The sequence below is a fragment of the Psittacula echo genome (assembly GCF_963264785.1).
Source record: "Psittacula echo genome assembly, chromosome: 17".
Classification (NCBI taxonomy): domain Eukaryota; kingdom Metazoa; phylum Chordata; class Aves; order Psittaciformes; family Psittacidae; genus Psittacula; species Psittacula echo.
The window spans coordinates 2233636-2260665 of NC_137753.1; the positions used below are offsets into that span (position 1 = coordinate 2233636).

Here is a 27030-nt window from a genome sequence, read left to right on the forward strand (position 1 = left end):
CTCCAGGAGCCACGGAGCTGCTATAATTTAAAGCCGCTGTCAGGTGAAGAGGCTCTGTGCAGCAGCCAAATGTGATAGGCAGGGTAGGGCTGCATAATTTATGAAAGTGCATCTCTTTTTGATGAGGTTTGGAGTCTGAAAGCTCTGGGAAGGGTGCGCTGCTCTTTATGGCATCTCTGAACCCACGTCCTGTCAGGTTCTGGGGGCGCAGGCTGTGCTTGTAGGAAGGGAAAAGTAAAGCACAGCCTGAGATTGCTGTGGCTGGACAGGGCAAAGGAAAACAGCTCCTTGCGCATCTCTCCCATGGGCTGCTGGGGATTAGTCTCCCTGTATCCGAACGGAGACGGGCTTCAGTGGTGTGCCAGGGATTAGATGCGTGTCCCCAGCAGTAGGGGACAGGACGTTTGGGTGGCCAGGAGCCAGTTTGCTCCCAGGCACTCTCTGCTATATCCAGAATTGCAAGGTCCAGCTGTGTGCTTCTAAATGAGTTGGCTTAGATTGCCCTCGTGCTCAGTATCTTGGTGTCCCAGCCCCTTTTGTGTGTATTGCATGATCTGGCTGGAATCCTGGGTCAGAGAGGGGCTGAGACAGGAGCCAGGATCATCCTTCCAGGCATTCTATGGCCCTGGCTTGTACAGGTCATCAGTTAACTCCCAGCCACACCATCACCCCTGAAAGGATGGAAGTTTGGGGTCACTGTCTGCTCTTCTGTGTGCTGAAGGATGATGTGTGAAAGGTGCATAGACCGTCATCTCTTGGAGGAAATAGTTGCACATCAGCCCAACAGATTAATACAATACAATTAAGACAAAGACCAACAACAGTCAAATCTGATTTAGGGAAAGGAAGTACTGTGAAGCTGCTGCCAGAGGTCGGTTCAGATGAGTGAGGCAAAAATGGAATGAAAATATGTGTGAATAGGGAGAGCATCCATGGAAGTAACAAGCCAGCCTCCTTGGGGAACTGCCAGAAGGGACATCAAACCGCAGACTTTGCTGGGATTGACCACGCTTTTGGGGCTACTCAGGGGGTTTTGTCAGTGTTTTACCCCCTGTGAGATCTCCCTCCCTCACCACAGCACTTTCTTGGCTCCATGGATGAATCTCCCCCCGGTCTCAGGTCCAGCCTGCTGCCATCCATCACTTCCAGTTTGCTTCTGATTCACCTACCGGGGCCCACAGCAGCCCTGATGTGGATATGGGCAGTGGAGGAGCGTCCCTGGTGGGACAGTGCTGGATTGAACTGAAATGCAGGCACTGTGCTGCCCAGATGCAGCCTGCCAGCCCTTCCCAGTTAGGGGTGATGGTTTTCCTCGCGAGGCCGGGGTGTCCCCTGGAGATCGGACTGAGCCCCGGAACGTGGCGCTGCGCTGAGCGATACAGAGCTAATGCAAGGCGGCAGCACTGAGGATCCATCAGCATCGCTGGAAAGCTTCCAGGGGAAGGAAAACCCTGTTCAGCTGATGCCGGTGCTGGGCTGGAGCAGGCTCAATCACAGCCCCTTCCAGAGTGGGACCCCACTGCGCTGCCTGCTCCCCAGTGGCAGTGTGGGTTTGCTGGGAGATGGGTCCTTACTCCACTGGGTATTCCTTGTTAATTAACAAGCAGCATCCCTAAGCATCAAAATGGTTTTCCTCAGAGCTCTGGTGATGGCGTGAGCAGCATCAGAAGTCATTAATGCTGAAATGTGGACTCCAGGGGACACTTACAGCAAGTTCAGCCACAAACAAATCTTTCCCTGCTAATGCTTCTCCTGTTAGGAAGGTGCTGGGCTGACAGTCACCACATACAGCCCTCCTCAGAAAGCAGCTTTTCTCATGGTCCCTTTTCTGCACCATCCCTCTGAAGCAGAAAGATTCCCCAAGCCCTGGCAAAGCTCTTTGTTTTTCCCAGGATAAAATACTTCTTCTAAGGAATATGGCAAGAGTGCAGTCGCCTGATGTCTTCTGTGAGCTGTAATATTCTGTTATTTGTATTTTCTATTTGTGGCAGCATGTCCTCAAAGGTTCTTTCTAATGTAATTTGGGATTACGTGCAGGTTCACACTACCTAGTTGAGGCTGCCTGTTCCACTGAGCAGCAGTTGGAGGATAAGGGCTTTCTGATCTGATGGCTTTTGGTTATCAAGCAGGGAGGTAATACCTAATACTCAATAAAAAGCCTAGCTCTAGCCTATGAAAAGGAATGAGTTCTTTCCAAAGTGCTTCAAAGTGTTGAGATGCATCTAAATCAAATTATCGGGCGAGGGGTGGGTTTCTGCTATGGGGCGAGCAGCTTCCCTTAAACACTATGTGCGATGCCTGAGCTGAATACCCTTCAGAGCTGCTTAAGAGCTTCTCTTTTCCATTTTGGTGATACCTTTCTAAATTATACATTAAAGTTATCAGGGTGAGTAATGCATCACAGCTTCCCCATGTCAGACATAATGTTACTTACTCAGCTGTAGCTTTGTGTTTGCCTTTCCCTTCCGTTTATCTTCAGGCTCTGTGCTAGGATGGAGCAAACCCTGGGTCCTCCTTGCCAGAAGCTGTCTGCTGCAGAGATGCTCTGCAGGAAGCCAGGACGTGACTGATGTCCTGAGCACTTCAGGGGGGTGAAGAGCTGCCCTGTACCAAGGCAGAGCTGTTTCATGGGAGCAGGATGAGCCACGCTGTCATTTCTATGCTCGATTGAACCCAAGCTGCTGCTCCATGGGATGCAGGCACTTTGCTGCAGGTTGCTTTTGTGCTTGGGAGGAAATAAGCCAGAGCATCCAAAGAATTTGAGCTGCTGCCCCACAAGGCAACATGAACAGATACAGCAACTTATCAGCCCTGGGAGCAGTGATTTGGGGTAACAAGGATCTAAGATGATAGCTGTTGTAATTTTAGGTGCTATAGGAAGAAGTAATTTGCTCCTTTTCCTTGCCAGTATGTCTGAGGAGGGATGGTATTTGGTTAAGCGCAGCTTTACATTTGAGACCATTTGAAGTGCTGTGCATTAATGCTGGTTTCTGCTCTGAATCACCAGGCTTTGTTGCTGAAATCCTGCACCTATTGGCCCCTTGTGGAAATCATATCTTGTCTTCAGGCGCTGATGACAAGCGTGTTTCTAGAGCTGCTACAACCTCTTCTGTGAAATGTTGATATTGCACAAGGATGACAAAGGAGGAATTCCTGATTTCAGGGGATTTTTCCTCTTGCAGCCTCCTTGTGTTGCTGATGTCTTTTACTTCAGCTGACTGTTAAATAATTCACTGCCAGGAAACCAAGTGGAGGTTCCTTTCTTCCCACGCTGCCTCTCTGTAGCTCCCTCTGCCACAACCCCCTGTTTGAACTACCTGTTTCTTTGGCCACATCAGGCACTTCAGGATGCAGATGCTCTGCAGGACTGGTGCTGTTTCAGGCAGTCATAGAATCATAGTCCTTTTATATTGTCCCACTTGGTTTTATTCTGATGTATATAGAAATAATTGGATCCCAGGTCATACACCCACCAGTTTTCCTCCGCCTTTCCCTTTCCCCCCCTCCAGAAATCAGTAGGCAGATGTGGGAATTGCTCTTTTCCTAAATGCAGCCACTCACGTGTGTAGCACCTGAGTGGCTTTATTCTGAACAGCAGTCAGCTTTTACTGTTTGTATCACCCTTTCACCTTACCGTGTTTATGTTTTTATAGCAAAAATGTTTTCAGCAAAATTAATCAGTATAATTATATGTGATTTCCAGTGTCAGGTTCAGCTGAAACACTGATTTAGGGTGGTGATTAGCCCCATCTGAAGCAACGAGGATGGAGAGCTAATCTGTGCCTAAAACTGTTGTTTTGAAAGATGCCATTTATACTCTATTCATAAATGGAGTATTTCCTCCGAGCCCCCTCAACCGGTTTGAGTAGGAAAGGTATTTGTATTAGATGGCAGTGCACCTTGTTTGGTTTGGACTGCTGCTGTTTGCAGAGGGTGCCATTATTCAGACAGAAGGCGGTTGAGCTAGGGGCGGATATTGACTGCCAGGACCTTTGCACCTTTGTGTTTGGCTGTTATACCAAGTCAAATCTTGACATTATTTAGATCTCAGTAGTCTTCATCTTCTCTGATCCCTAAGCAAGAGCAGGCGCATCCTGACGCGTGGTTCTCCCATGCAGAGCTCCTGCAATGTGGCGTGTGCTCTTGCCGTGGGAAAGTCCTTGAACCCTTACAAGGTTCATGAGACAGGCTCAAGGTTCATTACAAACATGAGCAGGGAACTGTGGCTTTGTTCTTCGTTTCAGCCATGCAGCCTTTCAGAATGAGGAGCATTTAAAAGACTGTGAGCTCCAAGAGCGATTAATTTGCTATTTCAGTCCTTTCGAAAGTGCAATTAAAGAGAAATGAAGTTCCTGCATCATAAGAAGGTTCAGATCAATTAAAACTATTTACTTTGTTGCTAATGATTTCAGACCATTGTAATTTATTGGTAAACAAGGGACTTCAAAAGCACGTTCATTCAGTGAGTGCACAGAGGAAATGTTAACGGGTTCTTGGATAAATTAAGGCTGGGATTTGGTAACAGGCTCTTACTGCAAACCATTTAGGGCAGGCTCCCCGCACAGCTTGATGGATGCCAGCTCTGGGGGGGCAGCTAAAGCTTCTCATGGGTTTTCAGTGTTCAGGTAACAGGGGAACAGTAAAGGCTGGGCTCCTGAGTTGCCAAGGTTCCTGCAGAGGAGGGATGCGTTCTCCTCCCTGCTGGCTCCTCTTGGAGATGTGCCCCTTCTCATGGGTAGCAGCAGAGGACGTGTGAGCGCACGTACTGCAGGTGTAGCCTGTGAAACCTTTTGGATGGTCTTTCAAAACGGGCCTTTTTTTAGTAGCACTGAATGGCATTAAAAAACTGGGAGTCGGTGCTGGTTTTGTCAGGGTCTCACTTATCCTGTGGACAAGTCTGCTGCAGCTTCAATTTGCCTGCTTGGTAAAATAGGCTGTCACATGCCAGGGACAGCCAGATCTGTCAAGCTCCACACAGTTTTCCTTTATTAGTTCTATTGGTTTTATTGCCTTTCTTATGCTCTGAGGGATGATGGTTGTTTAGTGACAAGAACCTGGAAAATCATTCAAGTTGACAATGCATTTTAGATTTCATTTTTTCCTTGTGTCTCTATCCATAAAAAGGAATGACTTGATGACACAGTGAACTTAGCGGGGAGCTTGTGGTATTACTGAGAAGCTGCCTTCAAGTCCTGGGATCTGCCTCTGCTGCCCTCCCCACATCACATCTGCACTATGGTGACATGTGGGCTTTTACCTGGCTGGTAAAACCCCGGCTGGTAGCTCACAGCTTTTTGTATGGCAATGATGTGCTTTGTTTTATGGCAAACAGGGACAATTTGGCTTTCATTTCCTCGGGTGTGGTGGTGGTTCTGGTCATTCCCAAATGCTCCGTACGCGTCAGGAGGGAAGATTTTTGTGGATGTTTTCCAGGTTCTTGCAATCCTGAGTCAGTTGAAATGCTTCTGACGTGATGCCAAAGCATCAGGAAGCCTGGAGAAGACAAACTTCAGGCTCTGTGTGATGGAGGGTCTCCTCTGGCTGTGCAGGGGTTCTTCTCGTCATTAAACATTCTCTGCCTAAAGAGAGGGATGCCGTGTTCCTAATGCAGAGCCAAAGGGAGACTCCGCAGGGAATCTGTGCCGTCACCCACACAGCTTTTGCTGTTTGTAGTCTCATTATGTATTCCTTCACAGGTTTCTTTAATGCTCCCTTATGTGGCAGGCAGACAGCACGTACCATGTGCAGTACCTGCCCTTCAAGCTGGCAGAGCAGGATGTGGTCTCCTTTGTGCTTTAGTATCACAGCATCTTCAGTAGCCCTGGGATGGGCAGTGCTGCTCCTCCAGTCCCAAGGTTTAGGAATAACACAATCAGCTTTTGCATGTGTAGAGAACAGAATCCCCTTTGCTCTTCTGCTGCTCTGTGTCTGTCATGGGGTGGAAGCAGAAGGGTGGTGATGCTGGTGGAACTGCTGCAGATGGATGGCGGTGCCGGTGCCACGGTCTTGAGCAGGCAGGAGGAGAGCAGCCACTTGTGCACAGAGTGTCTGCTCTGTGGATCTGTTGTTCTGAGAATGAGCAGGCAATAATGCAGGGAATCCCAGTGACTTCAGCTCCTGCAGTAGATGATGCTTCTGCTGGCTCCTGTGCTCTGCAGCCGTGGTAGGTGACAGGAATGTGCCTGCTGGCAACAGGAGCATTCCTGATGAATGGGATAAAACAGGCACAGCTCCTGTGTTCCTGCCAAGGTGGAAGTCTTTCCCACTGAACTATGTGCAAAGAGGCGCAACTGCAGCCACCCCAAATCACGCTGTTGCTGAGTAAGCACCAAGTCTCCATTCTGGTAACAGAAAGTAATGATGTGTGGCTGGATGAGTGAAGACATTCACATCTAGCAGCAAACAGGAGGCATCTGGGCAGGATTTTTGCCTCAAAAAGGAAGTCTTCACTGGTGAAAGAAAAACGTTCCCAGATGAAAAGCCTATGCAGGATGTACAGATGCTAATTGTTGGTATTTTCTGGCAATGCATGGCACTGGGTAGCTCAAGGTAGGTCATGCTATGAAGATAACTGCAAAAGCCTTTTGGTGAATTCTGTCTCAACATAAGGGGTATAACTGTAGCTTTAAACTGGAGTTTAGTGGTGTTGAACTGGTACAATTTGTCTCAGTGAAAGGGAATAGGAAGTGGAGCAAAAGAGAAGACGCTTCACTGTGAGTGTCCAGAGCGTCCCGGAGGGAGGCGCAGAGGAACACGGTCAATGTCCCTCTCAAAAATAATCTTACCTGCAGAAACATGTGGCACACTTGATGCTCAGATCAGTTCTCTTGCTTTTGTATTTCTTGAGGTGCTGCATGGTGAAAGGTGACCTATATCCATGTTGAACAACTGCCAGAAACTGGCTGTAGCCACTCTCACCCGATGTTCACCTGCAGTTACTGCCGGGACCGTGCGCGCCTGCGGAGCAGCGACTTCCCTCATGGGAGCACCAAATCATGATGTTCTGTTTCTCCTGTGTCCTGCACTTGCAGGGGAGGCGTTTCTAGTTATTAATACTGATTAATAACACCAATAACTCTTTATAGTAGTGAAAAGGTTACAACTATGTGTGAGAAACACTGGCTGAGTTCAAGATCTGAGATGTGCAAGCTGAAGAAGAAAAACCAGTGTATCCATCTGTAAAGCCCAGTATGAGAAGGGGCTCCATTCCTCTCCCGTGTTCTTTGCAGCCAGGAAAAATATGAAAGCAGTAAATTAGGAAATGCACAGAGCACTGTGGGGCGGGTAATGCAGAATATTGCTGTTCCTGGCACTTCAGGGACTCTTCATAAGCTGTTCGCTCCTTGGCGTTACCTATTTCTTAGATGCTGCTTCAGATGCGTCGATGCCTAAGCTGAAAAACCCCCTTTGATGTGTGCTCACTTCCCCCAGCATTTACAAACTTAAAAGTACTCGTGTTAAACTTTAATTATTCCCGTGTCTGGCACTGGATGTTCTGACTGCTGCTGCTTTTTTGGGATGTCTCGGAAGATCCGGTGTGTGTAGCTGGGTCAAGTAGCTGATGGGTACAATGAGTAATGACTTGCTGTGTGCAATAGGCTGCATCTGTCGCTGGAATTTAGAAGCTTCCCTGCCTTTCCGTATTCTCTGAAGTGTGCAGTGTTATGGGCATTGTGTGTTCTTCTCTCGCGCTAATGGGAGCGCACACCACAGGCAGCAGCACTCCATTTCCAGAGCATCTCCACTTCATAGACACTTCTGGTGAGTAAACTTGGAAAAAAAAGGGAAAAGGAGACTTTCTGTATCTAGCAGCAGCTGCATTGCTGCTTGTTATGTTCTTCCGAAGGCATTTCCAGAGCTCCTCTATTGTTTATTAGAGCATAGTGTGAAAGAAGATGGGGGAGAATCTCCAAAGGAAGAGGCTGAGGCACAGCCATGGAATTGCCAAAGAAGTTGGTAACTCGCGAGTGCCATCTCTCCAAACACTCACCTGAGGGATCCGCTCTCACTGCTTAAAAATCTGATTGGATGTGACGTTGGCATCTGTCATCTGCTCAGCCTGAGCCGAGGGCTAAACAAAGCTCACCTGCTTCTGCTTAAATAACACAGCTTCAGAGGTTATCGGTGCCCTGTCATTAGCTGGGAAATCACCAGCCTGCTCCCATGCACCGGATTTGAGATTGATGGATTAGGCTGAAGAGCAGTTTGCTCTGCTTTAGCCAGGCTGGAGCAGCCCTTCTGCTCATCACAATACTTCTAATCAGTTAGCAGCCAGGTTGCTTGTTCTGCACTGCGAGTTTGAGGCAGGATGGGCTCATTGTGCCAGTTTACCATTCTCTTCTCAGTGTATGGAAGAGGCACCTGGGAAACAGAGCCCTGCTTCAGGGCAAAAAGGGGCCAGGAAGGAATGTGGGCTTCTCCTTTGAATTCAGAGCTGTTTGTCCATCCTGGGAGTGGTTCTGTGTTTGTGCTCTTGTGGGACGTAGAGAACCAAAGTCTGATTGTTGGATGGTGTGAGAAGAGCTCCCCAAAAGACACCTGAAAAGCTCTATGGTCAAAAAGGACTTGGGGTCCTTGGAAAGGTCGGATAAGGAGATACCTCTGCTCTCATGGCCCCTCTGAGCCATGCAGCAGCACTGGTGGGATTCATGTTTCCTTTGAAGATTTCAGGGCATCCGCTTGGGAGTCTAGAAATACACATACAGGAGGCCTTGAGAGCTGGGCTCAGCCTAACACAGCCTGCAGCAGGAGCTCTTAGATGCTAATCTCTGTTTGTTAATCTCCTCTGTCTGGGGACATTCGAGGCTTCTGAGTGAAAGTGAAGAAGAAATGAGGGTGTCTCAATAAGCTTTTCCTTGCAATTCGGAAGAAATTCAAGCCTGATCCTTGTTTTGCCTTAGGATTCGATGTTTTTAGTTTCAAATGCTGCATCAGATCCCAGCTGGCTGCTGCGAGCCACTTTTAGGACACCATGCCTAATGAGTAAAAGCCAGCCTGGAGTGAGCATGGAAGAGTCCTGCATGTCCTTGACGTGACACTTTGGTGTATCCCTGGTTCCTGTGCCCTGGGGACAGCCCCGGTGCCGCTGGCCTCCCTGTGCAGCTTTTGTTTGATCCTCACACAAGGTACAATTGGGCTCTGAACCATGTAGCAAAGAGGAGAACTTTGGATTCGCTGGCACTGGGGGTTACTCTTGTCTGTAAAGGTTATTCAGGCACAACAAAGCCTTCAGTGACTAACCTGGATGCTATATAGCAGTGTCATAAGGGTTATGCCATAGGAACAGAAATGTTGCAAGACTATCAAAGCCAACATTATGAAAGTGTTTTGAAGGTTATTGATGTTCTTCCCCTGGGAATTGTATTACCAGTCACTGATATCAAAAGTAACAAATTTAAAGAAGCTATAAATGACAAAGCCCTTGGAGCAAGAGCAAAGAGTGAAAATAAAAAGGACTTGTTGGCTTATCACATACCATATAAGCTGCATGGAACATTAAATAGCATTTCTCTCCTATTCCTCCAGGCAGGCAGCAAGGTTGCGCTTGCATCCTTTGCAGGCACCTGCAGCCCCAGTCTCCACACTTGCTGTGCAGATGGATGGGAAGGGGCCAGGGCTGGTGAGCACTGGGTCAGGGAAGGAGTGGAACGTGCTGCGAGGGGCAGCGCATCCCATCAGACTTGTCAAAGCCATTCCTCTGATGCAGATGTCAGCCAGAAATAGAGAGTAGTTGAGTGACAGGACAAGAATGGTTGTATGTGAATAGTGAGGGATGGAGAGTCCTGCACTGTCCAGTGGTGCGTGGCTGCTGGCCAGGCAGAGCTCCAGCCCCTGGGATGCTGCAGGAGCTGCCACCACCTTCCAGTGCTGAGAAAGCTCCTTTTCTGGTTGGCCCTTGTGCGGGCCAACAGCCCCCTGCGAAACACCAAGCTGCTGGGCTGCTCCATTGCTCAAGCACATACAAAGCCATGGACGCATCCTGAGTCCTGCATCCTCACTCCTGGATGCTGATGCTCACGCGCTGCTGCTATAGGGACTGTGCATGGGCTTTGAGGGGCAATCAGCTTCCAGATGATTTTAACTCATTTGCATACATACAAAAATAGCTTAGAGCTTGATGAAGCTTTCCGAACAGCACCAAGAGACAACGTGTCTCTGGAGGGAGAGCTTATCAAGAGCTCGGGTACGTTCTCCTGGGCTTTTCTCATGTGGCATTTGGAAATGTCAGCTTCCTGTTACTTGGTCCAGCTACAACAATTCCAATTAAAAATATGAAAAGTTGAGGTATCTTCAGGAACGTGTTGAACTGATCCTAATTCACAAAGTGCATTCGGATTTAAAAGTTAATAGTGCTATGGAGGCAAACTAGGCCATCAGCAGATGAGAGAGAAAACTCGCACCATCTGCATTCAAACCAGAAGCCAAAGCAGTGCATTCTGTTGATACAAACTTTGAAAGCACTTGGTGAATGTCAACAGAGCTTTGAAATTCAAATTCCTTCTTATTCCAGACCAGCCATTGTTGCATCTCTGGCTTGGGTGAGCTGGGAAAGGATAGAAGCCACTTGGGGCACGCTTTATAATGCTGGCATTTCTGGAAGGCGATGGGGATGGAAGTGTTCCGAGCTTAGCTCTGCGCCTGTTTGAAGTGCAGTGACAGAATTCCCATGTAAAGGTTGTGATAAAACAGCAAGAGGGAGGGGGTCTCTGTACCTCAGGATGAGGCAGATGTCAGCTGAGGGATCTCTGGCTTGCATTTATTGGGGGAAAATCATCTGAATGTGGCAGCAAACCTTGCAGAGTGGCAGGCTGCAGGGAGGCTGGCACCGCTGCATCAAACTCAGTACCTCCATGCTTACATTTGTATGTGCTAATCTGACAGAGCTTTGTGTTTGCATGGGGAGCATCATGTAGTTCTGAACTATCAATGCAAGTGCAGGGCAGAACTCTGCAGCTTTGGTGGCCTTTGGTAGGGTTCCTTACTGACACCGTGAGCACTGCCAAGCATTTGCTTTGTCTTCCCCTAGAAAAAACTCTGTTTTGCTGTTAAATCAAGTAATCCCTGTGTATAACTTTGTTAGGAAATCCTTTGAGATGTTCTGACAATGAAAAGCCTAATTCAGGTGTAGGACACTTTGAAGTGTAAGATGGTCTCCTCTACACCTCTTTCCATGCAGAAGAAATTGCGCTGTTCTGGTAGTGGTTGCAATATGCAGGTTTTCATTAAACGAAGGCATTGTGTAAGTGTCAGTCTTCAAAGGTGGAGAGTTGGAGCAGCATTATATGCACAGTACAGCCAGAAGGTTGTATGGATGTAATAAGCCTCACTTGTCAGGAAGAGTAACTCGAATTCAAACCAAGGAGACCTTTGCTTTACCCTCGCAGTTATCGTTTGAAGAACCTCAAGGGTTTTGCAGGATGAGTTGTAAAACCTTGGGCAGGGTTTTGCCAAAGGAGAGAGTGAGTGACAGAAAGGAGGAGGAGATGCTTTGGTGATTGCCATGGCAATCGATACTGGCAGCCAGGTTAAACACATCCATTGCTGTTGTTATGTGGCTTTCTTGAGCGCGGTGTGTTACAAAGGGATGTATCTAAGCAGGGTGAAGGAGGGCAAGTTGCTGTCTTTAAGTCTTCTCTGCATGCTTTTATCATGGTTATGCTTTTATGCATGAGCAATGGCATAGCTTTAGTTATTAAACTGACTCAAACAGCTGCCCAGGCACCTTCTGTGACTGTTCAACAGCTACTGGAGTCTCAGGCTGGTCTTTCAAGGGTATAGATGTGCAACCGTAAAGGATTGAGCGAGCAGTCAAAAACCATGATTGATCCGTCAGCTTTGCTCTGTGTTTTGTAGCCTGGAGCTGAGCTGGTCAGTGCCCCCTGTGCAGGGTGTTACCAGCGCTGGGTGTCCAGGACTTGGGTCTCCCCAGCCCTTCTCAGCCAAATGCTGTTGTGCTCTGCAGTGGGTTCGATGCTCCAGAGCAATGAGCAGGGCAAGAGACTTCCCTGCTGCATTTCTGTTCCCAGGCACCAGGACATGGGATTTGTGCATCAGCACCACTGGCTCCGCTGTGTGTTTCTAGATAAGCACAAGCAGTTCCAGCTCATGCCAGAATTACCTTGTCCCTGTCAGCTGCCTCTGTGAGTTAAAGCTTCCATCTGCGACACAGATGAGAAGAAATCTCCATTGTCCAAAGGAATAATACCTGCATGGGAGAGAGAAGTGCCTTATGTTTTATTTGCTGCACATTCTAGTTATGCACTGTTGTCCTTCTGTTACACCTTTTATTAGCACAAGAGGTATTGCTATGGAAGATAATAAGCAACTCGGACATAAATTCCTCCTTGGAACTTTGGAGGCCAGGAATTACGGCGCTGTATTTTTGGGTATCTTTCAAAGTGCACGTTAAATAAACATGATCCTCAGGAGTATTCAGAGACAGCTCTTTGTGTATAAAATGTCTTCAAATATATCACGTTTGGTGATGTATTAGTAAGCGTTTGGTGTTTGTTCTATATTAAGACTCTCTTACTTTGCTGCTCGCACTGTTTAACTGCTGCCTGATGCTGACTGGGCTGATCCATGTGCTGTTTGTAACCCCATGGGACTGCTGCCAGGCTCACCTACAGAGAAAAGCTTATTCAGAGACCTCATTACTTTTCTCTGGACTCTGCTTGTTTCTGGGGGTGGCCTGGGGCAATTCAAATCAAGCCTCCTGTATTGCTAAACCCTGAGCATCACCCTAGACCTTTCTTTTAAGCAAGAGCAAAAGACTTCAGGCCAGTTTTTGCTCCCCCGCTGCCTTCTGAGATTGTCCAGAGCAGCATCCTCTGCCTTTGGCTGTGCTGGAGGTCTGCCAGTGGCAATGCTTCTGCAGGCCTCAAGGTGCTCAGGAAGGGGATCTTGGTCCTCTTTGTATTCAGGTGTTGCTGCCAGCGCGTGGAGGACGAATCAGCATCTCAGCCAAGGATGCTTTTTGCAGGCTGGCTCTTAGGGACCTGAGAGCAATGCTCCTGAGGAGTAGTGGGGGTCTGACAGTGTCAGTGGTGCCATAGGGATGGGACAAGCACTGTCTGTTATTGGGAGAAGCGCATGGATTATCAAGAGAGGGCAGGAAAACGGGGGGAGAAGAAAGATAAGGATTAAAAACCCAAATAACAAAAGGAAAACCTGTATTTTCCCAGTCCAAGCCCTGCAGTGGCTCTCTACCCCCTCGTCATCCTTTGGAGATGTAAAATGTAGAACAGAGTGCAGTTACTTTCCTGATGACACTCTTGTCTTCCCTTACCAACTTATTGAAGAGGAACTGGGGAGCACATTGTGAAGGAGCCCTGTGAAGTCTGGATTCCCTTTAAAACAATTGCAGGGAATCTCAATCTTGTTGTTCCATGAGGGTCAGAATAAGTTTACAGCTTGCCAAGCCCTTCACCATCCGTCATTCCCTTGTTGGGGGTATGTGGAGCTCTGTGGGCCTGTCCCAGTGTCTTCTCTCAAAAATAGTGAATTTAAACAAAAACCCTCAGAAAGGTTTGGGTTGAAAAACTGGGAAATTTAGTTCTTTTGGAGTTGTGAGCATGGAGTTTGGAGACACACGAGGTGCCCATCCTGTGCCTCCAGACATGGCCGGGATGCAGTGACAGTGAAGATGGAGGGGACACCCACAGCCCCGGAGGGGACCTGATGTTCTTGTATCCAGACAAGGAGGATGACATCTGGTAACTGGTGGTGTATATCCGGGTGCTGCTTTAACCAGGTTAAATCTTGCCCAAAGCTAGCATTTAGTCTCTGGAAAAGAAAACAATCCCATTACTTGCATGTCTGGGTTGTGTATTTGTGCTTTGTACTTTAGCTATGCCAGGCTCCGCTCTCAACCCATTAACAATCCAGAGGAAACCCTCCAGAGAGACACTGCTATAAATAGCAGGAAATTCTCTCATCCTCCGTGTGTCTGGGCATGGTTTCATTCCTTGGTTTGTTCTTAAATAATATATAGATGATACACAGGCACTGTCAGTACCTGTCTCTGCATTACCTGTGGGTACTGAAGCATCATTGCAGCCTCTCAAAGCTGCGGCAACCTTTTTGTATTATCTTCTTGTGGGTGATAATCTGTTGGATATTAATCCAGTCACCCCACAGTGATGGATGTGAATTACATCCCCAGGAAGCTGAGATTCCTTTTCAACCTTTTTGGATGGTTTGAGGAATACAAAGTAAACCTCGTGAATGAACAGGAAAGAAAGATTGCTTTTATAATATTAGGGTGAAAGGAAAGGGATGGGGGCACAGGAGCTGCCTCTGCTCCTTCTGCCCTTTTCCTTGGTGGTTTAGCCATTAGGACCAGAAAAGGCTGATTTCACCGTGTTTTGATGATGTGTGGTACTTTGCACACAACAGAAATAAGATGGGTTTCCAGTGAGGGCCAGGGCGACTGGATGCACAGCACAGTGGCTCCCAGGGCTGTATTTGGGGGTAATTTCCTTGCTGGGTTGCTGGGATTAGATTCATGGATGCTCATGGTCCCTGGGGATGATTTATTTCTATTCATTCTTCCATCAGGGAGCACGAATGCAAAACTTTCAGTTCAGAGGTATTTTTATCCAAGTAAAATGTCTTGAGCTGTGGTTATCGGTGATTTGGAAGCCCCTGCCAGTGAGCTCTAGCCTTGAGCTGATTGGCATTGGTGAGCAGCTGAGCGCTGGCCAGGAATGGCGTTTGAGTTTTGCCTTTAGAAACTAAAAACCATGCTTTGGGGTGGGGACAGCAAGAAGAGAGAGGGTTTGTGATAATTCCGCCCTGCCTGAGAAGGGAGATTTCCCTCACGTAGGGGACTTGCTTTGGGTAGTAACAAGCAAGCAGAAGGCAGTTGCTGAAATGAGAGGAAGGTTTCCCTGTGGCTTGATGGTACCTGCCATCCCTGCATCCCAGTGCTGGTGGTACCTGCCATCCCTGCATCCCAGTGCTGGTGGTACCTGCCATCTCTGCATCCCAGCGCTGGTGGTACCTGCCATCCCTGCATCCCAGCGCTGGTGGTACCTGCCATCCCTGCATCCCAGCGCTGGTGGTACCTGCCATCCCTGCATCCCAGCGCTGGTGGTACCTGCCATTCCTGCATCCCAGCGCTGGTGGTACCTGCCATTCCTGCATCCCAGCGCTGGTGGTACCTGCCATTCCTGCATCCCAGCGCTGGTGGTACCTGCCATCCCTGCATCCCAGCGCTGGTGGTACCTGCCATTCCTGCATCCCAGCGCTGGTGGTACCTGCCGTTCCTGCATTCCATCACTCATCAGGCCGTGCTTTGCTTTGCATCCTGCCCTCCCCACCTGCCAGCCTGGCTGTTTTCAGCTTTGTGTTTCTGCTAATGTGAAAGCCAGAAGCACAGGGTGGGCTGGTGGAACAAACGATACCTGATTTACTTGGTTAATTTAAACAGTGTCTAGTGGGTAGCACTGGGAGGCTGCACCGCTGCTCCAGCAGTCATGCTGGGAGGCAGGTCTGCAGCCCCATTACGTGCTATTATTGCTTTCAGGGTAATGTATACATTTTCTTTCACTATCACATAGTTTTTCTCCTTCATTTTTCATGAGAACTGGCATTAGATTAATGGTTAAGCCATGGAAGAAACGTAACACTGTGCCAGGCTGATTTATTGACCACTTAGTGCTGATGAAGCTGCAAACAAGAGTCAGGCAGATGTTGCAGCTGCATTTTTCTTTATCAAAGCTAACAGCTTTGTGTGTCTTTTAACCACTTGTCGCACCATCTCCTGCTTATCCTACAGCACTGGGGACAGTGGAACAAATCCCTCCACCACCCTAAGGAGACCTCTGGGGTGCAGCGTGCCCAGGAGCCTGGACCAGGTCAGGGATAGGCGGCAGCATCTCCAGCTCTGCAGATGCTCTGGGCACTGAAGTGATGGGTGGCTTTCCAATGGGCACAGTTCCAGAGCCGTCTGCAGCCCAGTCCAGGGCTCCCTGTAGGACTTCCTCCACTGTCCTGGCTCATTTCCCACATGGAAGTTGCATTTGTAATGTTTTGTTTCAGTCTTTCATGTTTCTCTTGTTCTGCTGGTAGGTCTCCAAAAGGAAATAGTGATTCTCTGCTGATGTGGAGTTGTCCAAAACGTGTATTCTCTTCAGTTGTGTCAAAACATTTAAGTTCTCCAGGTAGATGGGCATTCCTGAGACTTGCCACTCTGAGGTCAGCTTCTGCATGTAGACATAAGGAGCAAACCTCTTGGTTTTGTGTTTATTTTATATGCTTTTATTTATAAGAAGTATAAACTCCAGTGCCAGTCTGCTGCTGAGGTCCATGTGCTGCTGCTGCCAGGAAGCCAGGAAGCCCCATTGCTCTCACTTGCCTGGTGACAGTCAGGCACTGTCAGGCTGTGAAAAGCACAGATAATCTGAACCGAAGGAAGCAGCATCTGCAGATCAGCAGAAGGAAAACGTGGCACCATGTGTGTGGTGACCAGAGGGTTTGGGGTGCAAAGGGAGGATGCGGTGTTTTACTGTGTCCTTCTCAAGTTGTCTCTCATCTGGGGCATGTGTGCCCTGTGAAACGGAAGGTTTTGAACACATACAAATGGAAAATAAAAGGGGAATCTAGAGAACAGATCTGATGGTTTGCTTTGCTTTAGCACTTTCCAAAACTACTCCAGAATAGCTTATTCGCAGTTCCTTACTAGGTTTCCTTGCCTCTTCCTTGTGCAATGCAACTTTTATCTTCTGTGAGATACTGCAGTCTCCGAATCTGCACTGACGATCGCCCACTTGCAGTTTGCATCAGTAAAGCGGGGAAAATGCAAGTTTCTGCTTGCATATCTTCCTCATTTAAAAGACAACTTCTCCAGATAAAGCGACACATCCGGGTGCAGCAGAGGGGATGCAGAATGCGGGAGGGCACTCTCAGAGCTGTGTGTTTTACCTGTGGGAAGTTACCTTCCACTGGTCTTCCTTTAGGGCAAGTGTCCATGGGCTGCTCCAGCCCTCTGCAGGTTTCATAAGCAAGGACTCCCATTAGCACAGCCTTTGCAAATGAGTGATGGCTTGCCTTCCCTCTCCCACTCAGAGCAGGGCTCCAGCAGCATTAATGAAACATTAGAGTTTTAATTACACCATTATCCTATTTATTTTTATAAATAATTCCAAAGCAGTCATTAAGTTTGTGAACTTCGGAGTAAATGACTTAAGGGAGAGAAATCAGCTCCTCCATCTCGTTATTATCTATTGTACAATCTCGCTGGGATGCTGTTGGGGAAAGTAGCCGAGTTGTTTCTGTTGCTGTTGTTAAGATGATTCATTTACTCACAGGGTGGTAGCACACTGCTCAGCTCCCGACTTGAAGCGGCTGTGTCAGTGGGACGGCGCCGCAGTGCGTCAAAGCCATCTCCAGCCCTGTCTCTGGCCCCGGACAGCGGTGCATGGGGGGAGAGGGGAGAATTACACAGCCCTGCAGGAGCCTTGCAGTCGTTCTGCAGCACCTCTGCAAAGGACACGGTCTCTTCCAGCCCTGACCTTCTGCAGCTTGCTGCTTTCCTTGCAGAGCTGCACGATCTTCACAAGACAAGGAATGTTGGGCTCGTATGGGAAGAGCCCATCCTTGGGGCACTCTGAGCCTCCTTGGCTCTTCCCTCCCTCTTTCTGCCACTATAGGGAAAGCGTGGCTGTTGGTGATGTTCCAGGGTGAATTCCCACTTATTCAAAGTAGCTTTATGTGGACAAGAGCTGATGAAAGCATTGGCTCAAACAGACTGCAAGTCCCTTAAACCAAAGCAAATTACCTGGTGCTTGTTGCAACTGCTGATTGAAGGGCTCCTGCAGATCTTCAGTGTTTTATGGGCTGGAGGAAAGGTTCACCCTGAGCACACAAGGGGAGCAAGGGATTTGCAAGCAAAGGGCACTTAGGATGGGAGGAAGCTGTGTGCAAACTGTTGTGCCTCCTCTTAAAGAACAGCGCTGATCTTGGGAAGATCTGGTCCAGACTGGGATCTAATTATGGTGCTTTATGTCAGGTTTAGGAGAGCATTATGAGGCTTTCCTAGTTCTAATTAGGAAGATGAATGCAGAGAGGGGCCCAATGGTGTAACTTCTGCTGTGCTCTCTCTGCAGAACCCAGACATCGTGTTGGTGCACTACCTGAACGTCCCTGCCATCGAGGACTGCGGGAAGCCATGCGGCCCCATCTTGTGCTCGATAAACACAGACAAGAAGGAATGGGCAAAGTGGACAAAAGAGGAGCTCATCGGGCAGCTCAAGCCGATGTGTGAGTATCTGCTGGAGGCTTTTTTGCTCTTTGGCTTTATGAAGGGTTAGCGAACGATGTCTCTGACTGCCACCAGCTGCCCCTGTGAAGGAGTCATTTGTCAAACTCACCTTGCATCTGCGTGCACTGTCTTTCTTCCCAGTATTCAACACTTCTGGGCTGCATGGTCTGAGGGCTGCCCAGGCTGGCCCAAAACAGGTCGTGGCCCAGAAAAGGTCCCTTCCACATACCGTATAAAAACTGTGCCTATGGTCTTGTGCTTCCAGTGCCTTTTGTAAGCACACACTCATCTGCAAGGAGCCCCTGCATTCTTAGGTAGGTTTCCCCCAAGGGCGCTCCATGTTTGTGTCAGATGGAAGGGAGTTGCTGTTGCTCAGATGGACTCTGTGGAGCTGGGTGATTCAGGCTGGGTGTCCTTTACCACTGTTCTTTGCAGTGTAGTGAGAAGGCCCCTTAGGTGCGTGCAGTGATGAGGAGGTTTGCTCTGCAAACAGACCTCTGTGCGTCTGCCTTGGACTGTGTTTTCCTTCACATCACAGCTGCATTGTGTGTCTTCCCCTGAAGAACAGGTCCCAGTGTGCATGCAAACGTCTTTTTGCAATGAAAGGAAGGTTTGGTGCAATGTGGGTCTGTAAGGAGGAGAAAATTAACCACAAGAGCCACAATACCCGATCTAGGTGCTTGCATCTGAGTCAGCAAGCCCCAGGTCTGCTTTCCACCCTCACCCCTGCCCCAGCCAGACACTGGTGTCATGCCCAGCTCTCTGTAATGAGAGGTCAGAGCCGTGAAGTACATTCTGATGTGTCTCAACCATCAGAGGGGGATCAGTGTCACGTTGTGCTGAGCACAGCATTAGTGGTCCAGGTTTGCACCACTCCTTTGTTGCGTCCTGAGCTCTGCAGCCCCATGTAGTCCTTTTCCACATAAAGCTGGGGGTGGAGAGGGGCAGAAGACAAGCAGAAGAGAAGAGAGAACATGACACATTTGCTAAACAGAATATTGCCCCCGGGACCAATAACCTTAGACAGAGATCCAGGATGCTGAAGGTGTAGCTGAGACTGGACAAGTACCTTACCATTAAACAGGAGGGGAAGTGGCAGCCTGTTAAAAAATCTGCAGTGCATCAAGAAAATGATGTGAAAACTGCAACGAACTCCCCATAAATTTAATAACACTTGGCTCTTTTATGTCTCAGGAGGGAAGAGTGAAACTCTGCGCAATTATTCAGAGTATATATGCATGTACACGTCTCTGTTTATGAGTACATATCCTGGGAAACGCATCCTTAGAAATGGAGCTCAAATAAAAGCTTTGGATGCTGCTCAGACCTCGGAAACAAAGAGGACATGGATAACCGTGTTTGGGGAGCACAGAGGGGCACTGCTCGCCAAGAAGCCATCAGATTTGGTTCCAGTATTGCGTGTGCCATTAAATCCTGTAGCCAAGCACATTAGTTTCATCACATTTTGGCATTAATCACATTCTTTCACAGACTTCACAGTTTGATTGCCTGATGTTTCCAAATTTCTCTGCCCTAAAGCAGATTTGTCAGTGACTTAATCAGAGCGTTGGGCATGGTGTCACTGGGAAGCGACAGTCTCACCCTTTTGCCTGTTCTGTGTTGGGGTTCACCTACGTGTGATTCCTCTGGGCTTGGAAGCTGTGAGAGGGTTTTTTGGTGCTTCTGTGGTTTTCTTGGTTGCCGTTTTTAATGAGGATTTCGTGTTTCAGACAAGTTACTGCTGATACAGCCGGGCTGTGTGTGTTTAAATGCTGTACCTGCAGGGGGGGTTGAGCATCCTGTTTCATTCCGAACTGGGAGAAGCCAATTCCCATTCTACCTTTGAGGACAGTGCAGAGGCCATCATCCAGGTCTCAACTGGCTGAGTACGAGTGCTGTTTGTTCAAGTCCTCCTCAGCCTGGACCAGAGTCAGATATTAAAGCTTTTGACCTCTGTCAGGTAATAAAGCTTTTGTATCAGAATCTGGGCTAACGGAGCGTCTGTGGTGCGGCAGCCAAAGGCTGGGAGCATGTTCTCTTGGCCGTGTGTGCCTGGAGAACTGAAAGTGATGTGGCAGATGGCTGGCAGAGAGAGAGGCATCGGTCTGAGAGCCCGAGCCAGACAGATACATCAAACTGTGTTTCCTGAAATGCAGAGAGACCCTGCCTGGGATGAGCAGGAGTTTGCTCACATTGCCCGCATCTGTAACTCACTCTGCTCCTTCTTCCTTCCCTGCTGCATCATCCCAAAGTCAGTCCAGGCCTCAGAAGGCATCTGGGACAGGCACAGGACCCGGGTACCAGACTGTGTCACCTTCACGAGCAGAGCAGCGTGCTGAGGTCTGGGATGCTGAGAGGTGGCTCCTCCTGTCCTGGTGTGAAGGAGACCTCTGCAGAGGTGGTTTTTCCTAATCCTGTGACTGTGCTTGTGCTGATGGTTATGGATGAGAAGATACCTTTTCAGGGTGGCCATAGAGCTCTGAGAGCTTCGTGGAAACACCATTAACTTGGCCTAACAGAGCTGCTCTGTGAGCTAATTAAGAGACTGAAATTAACCCATTTGAACATCCATGGAAGGTAAATAGTTGATGCAGATGCTCCGAGGGTTTGGGGTTTCATCAGCTTCTCCAGCTGAGCCTGTACATAATGAACTGATCAGCCTGACTTCAGTTTTCATGGCCTTGGGTTTCTGGTTTAGTTCTGATGCATTTGTTACCTGCATTCATGCTGGGACATCCATGACCTCCTGATTATCCTTTCAGGACTATCACTGGTGGCTTCTCAGGCCTCAGTTCCACAGTCCTTGAGACTGAAGCAGATGAGCCTGGAAGAGCTCTGGATTCATGACCTCCAGCAGGATGAGTCCCCTCCCCTTCCAGGCTAGGAGATGGGGCACCATGTGTTAGAGTCATAAGCACGGTTAGGGAGCACATGGAGGGCTGTAAAGCCTCCACTGAAACGTGCTGCTTCTGCGGGCAGACCTGTGATGACCTGAGTGTCGGCAGCATCCTAACTAGTTAGTTGTTTGAATCAAGCGGGTCATCGTGTGCCTTGCTCCTGTCTGTGTGCAGCTTTTCAGGACATTTGTGCAAAGTGAACAGTGATAATACATGGAAATTGTACGGGAACGTTGTCCGAGACACCTGTGAATCATTTCAGGATGCCTGCTATGAAAAATGGGTCTCAATTTGGCGTTGCTTTCCGGTTTTCCCCCCTTTTGTGCCCTGTTACAGTCTTGCTTTGAGATGTCTCTGAACAAATTTGCAGATGTCCTTAGAGGCATCTGGTGGTAAAATCAAACCGCAGTGGCAGAATCCAGCACAGCAGAATTCTGTATATGAACTCCATCTGATCAGCAAATTGCGGCCAGCTCATGTTGGGGGTCTCTCCAAATCATCCCCTTTTGGCTTTCTCATCCCTCAGCTGACAAAGTCTGAGTTACAGGCTCACAGCTGGTGCTACGCTGCAAGCCTTGTTTCAGGTCCACTATAATTAAGCACTGTCTTTGGGGGGAAAAAGAAGCTTTTCTTCATTCCTCTGCTGCTTGGAAGCTGAGTGCTCCCACCACAGCTGGGGATGCTGGAGCTTCACATGGCACCCAGCCCACTGAATACCTTTGGGCATAGGCGGTGGTCCTGTCTCCCCCTGGAGTCACCAGTTCAGTCTGTGATGAAACCATCAGGGTCTTGGAGCTCACTTGAAACTGCATCCCTGCTGTCGCAGCTGGAGAGGGCTTTAAATCCTTGTAACCCAGAACAAATTTGAATAGCAGAGATCTGCTTTAATTGAAGAATCCATTGTTGGGTACTTTTATCTTGGCTTGAATTTACATTCAGTTTCAGTGATTGTGGTTGAGGTTTGGGGTTTATAAACTTAAAGATCAGTTGCACAAAACTGCCACATGGGATGATTTTTACTGTTCCCCAACCTGTTTGTCAGAGCTATAAAGTGGAACTAAAGTTTGCCAGCTCAGCACCAACTGAGGGCCAGGCAAAAAGTAACTCAGAGTCTGTAAAAGAGTTTGGGTTTAGAAATGCAGGTGTCCAGTTTTGGACAGGTTCTGATACCCCAGTGGCCACTTGGACTTTGAGTACCTCCCATTCGCATCCACTGCAGAGCCAGGATCAGCCACCTGCTCCATTCCCATCCTCTCACCACGGTGCAGTCTTTCAACTGCAACTGGAGATACCACAGTGAGATAATCCCAGCAGCTGAATCCGAGTGTTGACAGCAATCCAGTATGAGCCGGACTGTTGGCAGTGATGGGAATTAACTTGAGGAGAGTGAAACCAATTCCCCTTGGAAGTTGGGTATTGAACCAGGTGCAGCAATGGCAGGACCTCTCTGAGGATGCTACAGGCACACCAGCCCTTGTTTTCTGTGCTTCCTTAGTGTTCTGCCTCCCCTCTTAGCATTCAGCTGTGCTAACGGTCAGACTCTACTGAGGCTGTGGCCTCTTCCTGGCATCCCACTGGGATGCTGTAAGGTTATAACCAGAGACCCTGTGGTGCAGCCCTGAGCCCGGGAGGGGCTGGAAGGCCGGTGGGGGGACCGGGAATGCTGGGCTTTCCCTGTGCTAATAAAGATTTGTCTTTTTTACCAAAATCGCCCAAAGCGAGGCTTTTGCCGGAAAAAATGGGGGAAAAATCCCTCAAATATGGGATGTTCCTGCGCGGCCGCGGAGCCGGCGGGCGGCGGGACCTGCGCGCGTTCCTTATCCCATGGCGCCACCTGGCGGCGGCCGGGCGGGTGCCGGTCCCGGCGGGATGGCGGTGGCAGGGTACCAGTCCTGGCAGGGTGACGGTGCCTGGTGTCGGTCCCGGCGGGATGACAGTGGGTGGGAGCCGGTCCCAATGGGGTGACAATGGCTGCGTGCCGATTGTGGCAGGGTGGTGGTGTCTGGGTGTCGATCCCGATGGGATGATGATGGCCAGGGTCTGATCCCGGCAGGGTGTCAGTGCCTGTGAGCTGCAGATGGAGAAGGGAGCTCCCACCGGTGAAGTGCAGCTGATGCTGGAGGAGCCGTTAGTACCGTGGTTGTTCCCTGTGGGCTGCCCAGTGTGGGACCGTTCCCCCTGTTCAGCTTCCAGCACCAGCGACACTGGAGTGCGGCTGGGGCCAAGCACCTTCGCACCACCACCCACAATTCCAGAACTCAACAGCTGGGCTTCTTAGCAAATCAGGTCAGATATTTGGAGTCCTGTGGATGGGAATGGCCCAGCCGGCGATGGCAGCTTTGTCCTGATTAATGTTGTCAAAGGCAAGAACCCCCCCAGTGCAATTTGCTTTTCATTATAGGTTACCACATCAGTGGCTTAGAACTGTTTGCCAGAGTTAGCTCCAGCTCTGGTCTTTCATGTGTGAGCAGCGTTGAACTTCAGGTGGCTGTAAGTACAGATTGCATTAGCTGTAAGTAAGAGCTGCAGAAGTCTCACTCCAGGGCACTTCAGAAGAGTTGTGTCCCTCTGGTCCTCTCCAGGTAACTGAACCCTATGTACTTCCTGCCTGTGCATCCCATGGCATCTGAGCAAACCTTTAAGGAAGGGCCTTATTTGGGAAGAAAGACTTGTCTGGAAAGAATAGTTAAGAGTGAAGTGTCTGTGTGAGTCCTTACGAAGACATTAGAATTCAGGCAGTGTGATGCAGCAGTGGTGAATGTGCAGGGTGATCTTCCTACCCTCATCCCTGGCAGTGGGGCTAAGGAAATCTGTCCTTCGTAACCAATAATGAGTGGAGGTGGAGGGCTGGAAAAATCAAAGCTGAATTGCGTGTGGATGCAAAAGGATAAATCCAATGGAAATCTCCTCCAGCCAAGCTGCGAAATCAGAACAAGGCCTTTACTTCTGTCAACACCAACACAGTGAAAACTGAAGGGACAAGGCTGCCATTTCCAATTGACCATTGCCATGGAAACAGCCTCCTGGTGTCAACAGTTGGTGGAGTGGGATGTAGGAAGCGAGGCGGCTGTCCATAGCAGGGCAGTAGGACAAAGGACCAGTCAGTGCTTGTAGGTTTGTAAAACAGCCAAGGGCAGGGCTGATGCAAGGGTTTGCATGGGGCAGTCTGAAATGCAGCAAGAGGGGGAGGCAAACAGGAACCTGGCCTTGATTATTCCAAATATCCCAGCTTTGTCGGTCTAGGCAAGCTCTCTGGTTAATGTGGGAGATGGCATCGTTGTTATTCAAAAGACAGGTCCTTACCTGTCAAAACAGGGCAGAGGAGCAGCACACAGGGCATAGGGAATGGCTTCATTCTGTAGTGTACATATATGTGTTAAGAGCTTTGGAATAGAAACAGGAAGCCTAAAAATGGATGAAGTTGCAAAGAGGGATGTCTGAGAGCATTCAGAAAGGGTGGAGCGATCAGATTTAAACGTGAGGAGGTATTTTAGGGGCAAGTTTTGCTTTCGGTGGAAGAAACCACAAAGAGGGAAGTGGTCAGGATTTTAGCCATTGATGGTGTTTGGTCTAGGGTGAAGGTGAGAGAGCAATGTAGGCTTTAGGTAATGGGGAGAAGGGAGATCTCTGCAAGACTGGAAGACCTGGTAATTGTGGAAGACGAAGTACCACCAGCAGTGACAGAAGGCAGAAATAGCCAGGGTGTTGTAAGAAACCTGGGCAATTGTATGACTTTCCGTTGCCTTCTAAGCTGCCTTTTTGCTCATAATCCAGCCAGTTTTTCCTTCCTGTGCTCCTGATGGTCGAAGTCCTGACAGCAGTCATGAGCAGGGACCAACATCAGGTCATTTGAATCGTCTTTTCTTCAAAAGGGAAGAAAGAGAAGAAAGGTGTGAGCCTGTGCTCACAGAAGGAGGGCAGAGCAGCATTAGCATTGTGAATCATGGACCTTCCTCCAGCCTCAGTTATCTTCTTCAAGCACCCAGTGAAAGAGCAGTAATTCTCCCCAGCTCCGCTGTGCAGAGGGTGCATGGCAAGAGGAATGCGTTGCTGCTGTAATGCAGCAGCTTTTAGACCCATTTGTGGTCTCAGTGGAAGGGAATGTGTTGGAGCAGTTCACAGCTTTCATTTAAATTATAAGGAAAAGCAGGAGGTGTCTGAACAGGAACACATTAAAATACTTCCCAGAATTTCTGTTAAGCTTCAGTCTTTCCCCCCCCCCCTTTTTTTTGTGTTCCTGCATTATGACTATATTTAATCAAACATAGTTCTACAGTGGTTTCACTTCTTGAACCACTAAGAAACAGGAAGAACGTGCGTATGCTTTTTATTAACCTTCCTTTCATAATGCACTTTCTTCCCTATAGAAATCTCCTTTCCTGCTGATTCATTATGTGTCAGGAAGCCAAGCGTGACATGTTAAAAGCCATCTTGATAGTATTTGGTATTCAGGACTAACGGCTCAGCAGCTCACAGGAGTTCTTCTTTTAAAGGGGGAGGGAGAAGATGTGCATGTTGGATGTGCCAGGATAGTGGATAATTTGCATTAAGCATCCAGACAGTCTGGTTTTTTGCAATCTGTCACCCTTCACTGGCTTTTTATTTTATAACCTTTATAACATAAGGGGAACAGAAGCACTAAAAAAACTTGCACCACGTGGACAGAAGCTGGAATTGGAGCCCTTTGGGATGAGCTGGAGCAAGGCTAGAAAAGGACTTTCCTCAGCAGCAACAGATCCACAATGGGACTTTGTTATACAGGAAGCACCTGAAAATAATAGGCAAGGCACTCTAAGTATCCATCTATAAAGCTGTCTGTTACTGCTTAGCTTCCAGCTCACAGCTGGATTCCGACTTAGAAACCATCATCATGAATACACAAACCATGAGACATGACTCCCGTACCAGACTTGCCCCCTGTAATATGCTGCTCATCGCAGGGTTTAGCAGCAGGAGGGTGCAAACTCTGTCAGAGTGCTGTAGATCAGCCTTTCTGTACCTAGCAGCATGTGTGCCAGCTCTTTCCTATAGCAAAGCACTGCTGAAGTAACCAGAAATAAGTTAATGCAAAGTTTCTCAGTAATAACTGCAGTCCAGTAATTTCCTGTAGTGTAGCCAAAAGTATTCCAAATGCATGACTGCATTTTAATCTCACTGGCAGTGTATTTTTTTCACCAGTGCTATTTGAACATCACTTACTAGGAATAATATCACGTGACAGAATAATGCTCCTAGAACAATAAACCAAATGTGAGTGGAGGTACTGAAGCAGTAAGCGTCTATAACCTTAAACTGAGACATAACAACAGGAACTGAGTGCTAGGAGAGAACTCAAAACTGTGAACGTACAAGAAAGCAAAATCTGTTGGGTACGATAACAATAAATGTGGCTGTCAAGCAAGTACAGAGGGACTCATTACTAAGCTAACTGCAGCACTTTAAATAGTGATACGAGGAGGAATACTTGTAAATCTTATTTACTGTTATTTCTGCAAGTTAATCGCAGAAAGCTGAAGTCTATGGGGCTTGTAACTTTGCTTTGGTTTGTGTATCCTGGTTAAGGATTTCAGAATGTAACAGGCGAGGAGCCTGCTTTGATAGAGTGTGACAATGGAAAAAGCAGCTCTTCAGGCCTGAGCTGCCAGGCACAGGGACAGCTCGGAAATGATGCTGCCATCAACCATCATTTCCCAAAATCTGCAAGTGAGCTCTAATGCACACAAAGGATAAATAATACCTACATATAAATTGCTGAGAGACACGTTAAAGGAGACAAAAGATGCTTTGAGTCAGTTGTTATGGAGAAAACATTTTACAAATGCTTTTCCATTGTAAGTCAAGTTGAGAATATCATTGTTGTGTGAAGTT

The 27030-nt window shown here is 48.3% G+C and overlaps 1 protein-coding gene across 2 annotated transcripts in view; it reads left to right on the plus strand.

Moving 5' to 3' along the window:
• Window positions 1–27030, plus strand: part of CAMTA1 (calmodulin binding transcription activator 1) — a 221624-nt gene that overhangs the window by 149521 nt on the left and 45073 nt on the right. For both annotated transcript variants that reach the window (XM_080631333.1, XM_080631332.1), the window contains exon 6: window positions 18111–18264. In XM_080631333.1, the coding sequence (XP_080487459.1) occupies window positions 18111–18264 (154 nt within the window). The remainder of the gene's footprint in view (window positions 1–18110; window positions 18265–27030) is intronic.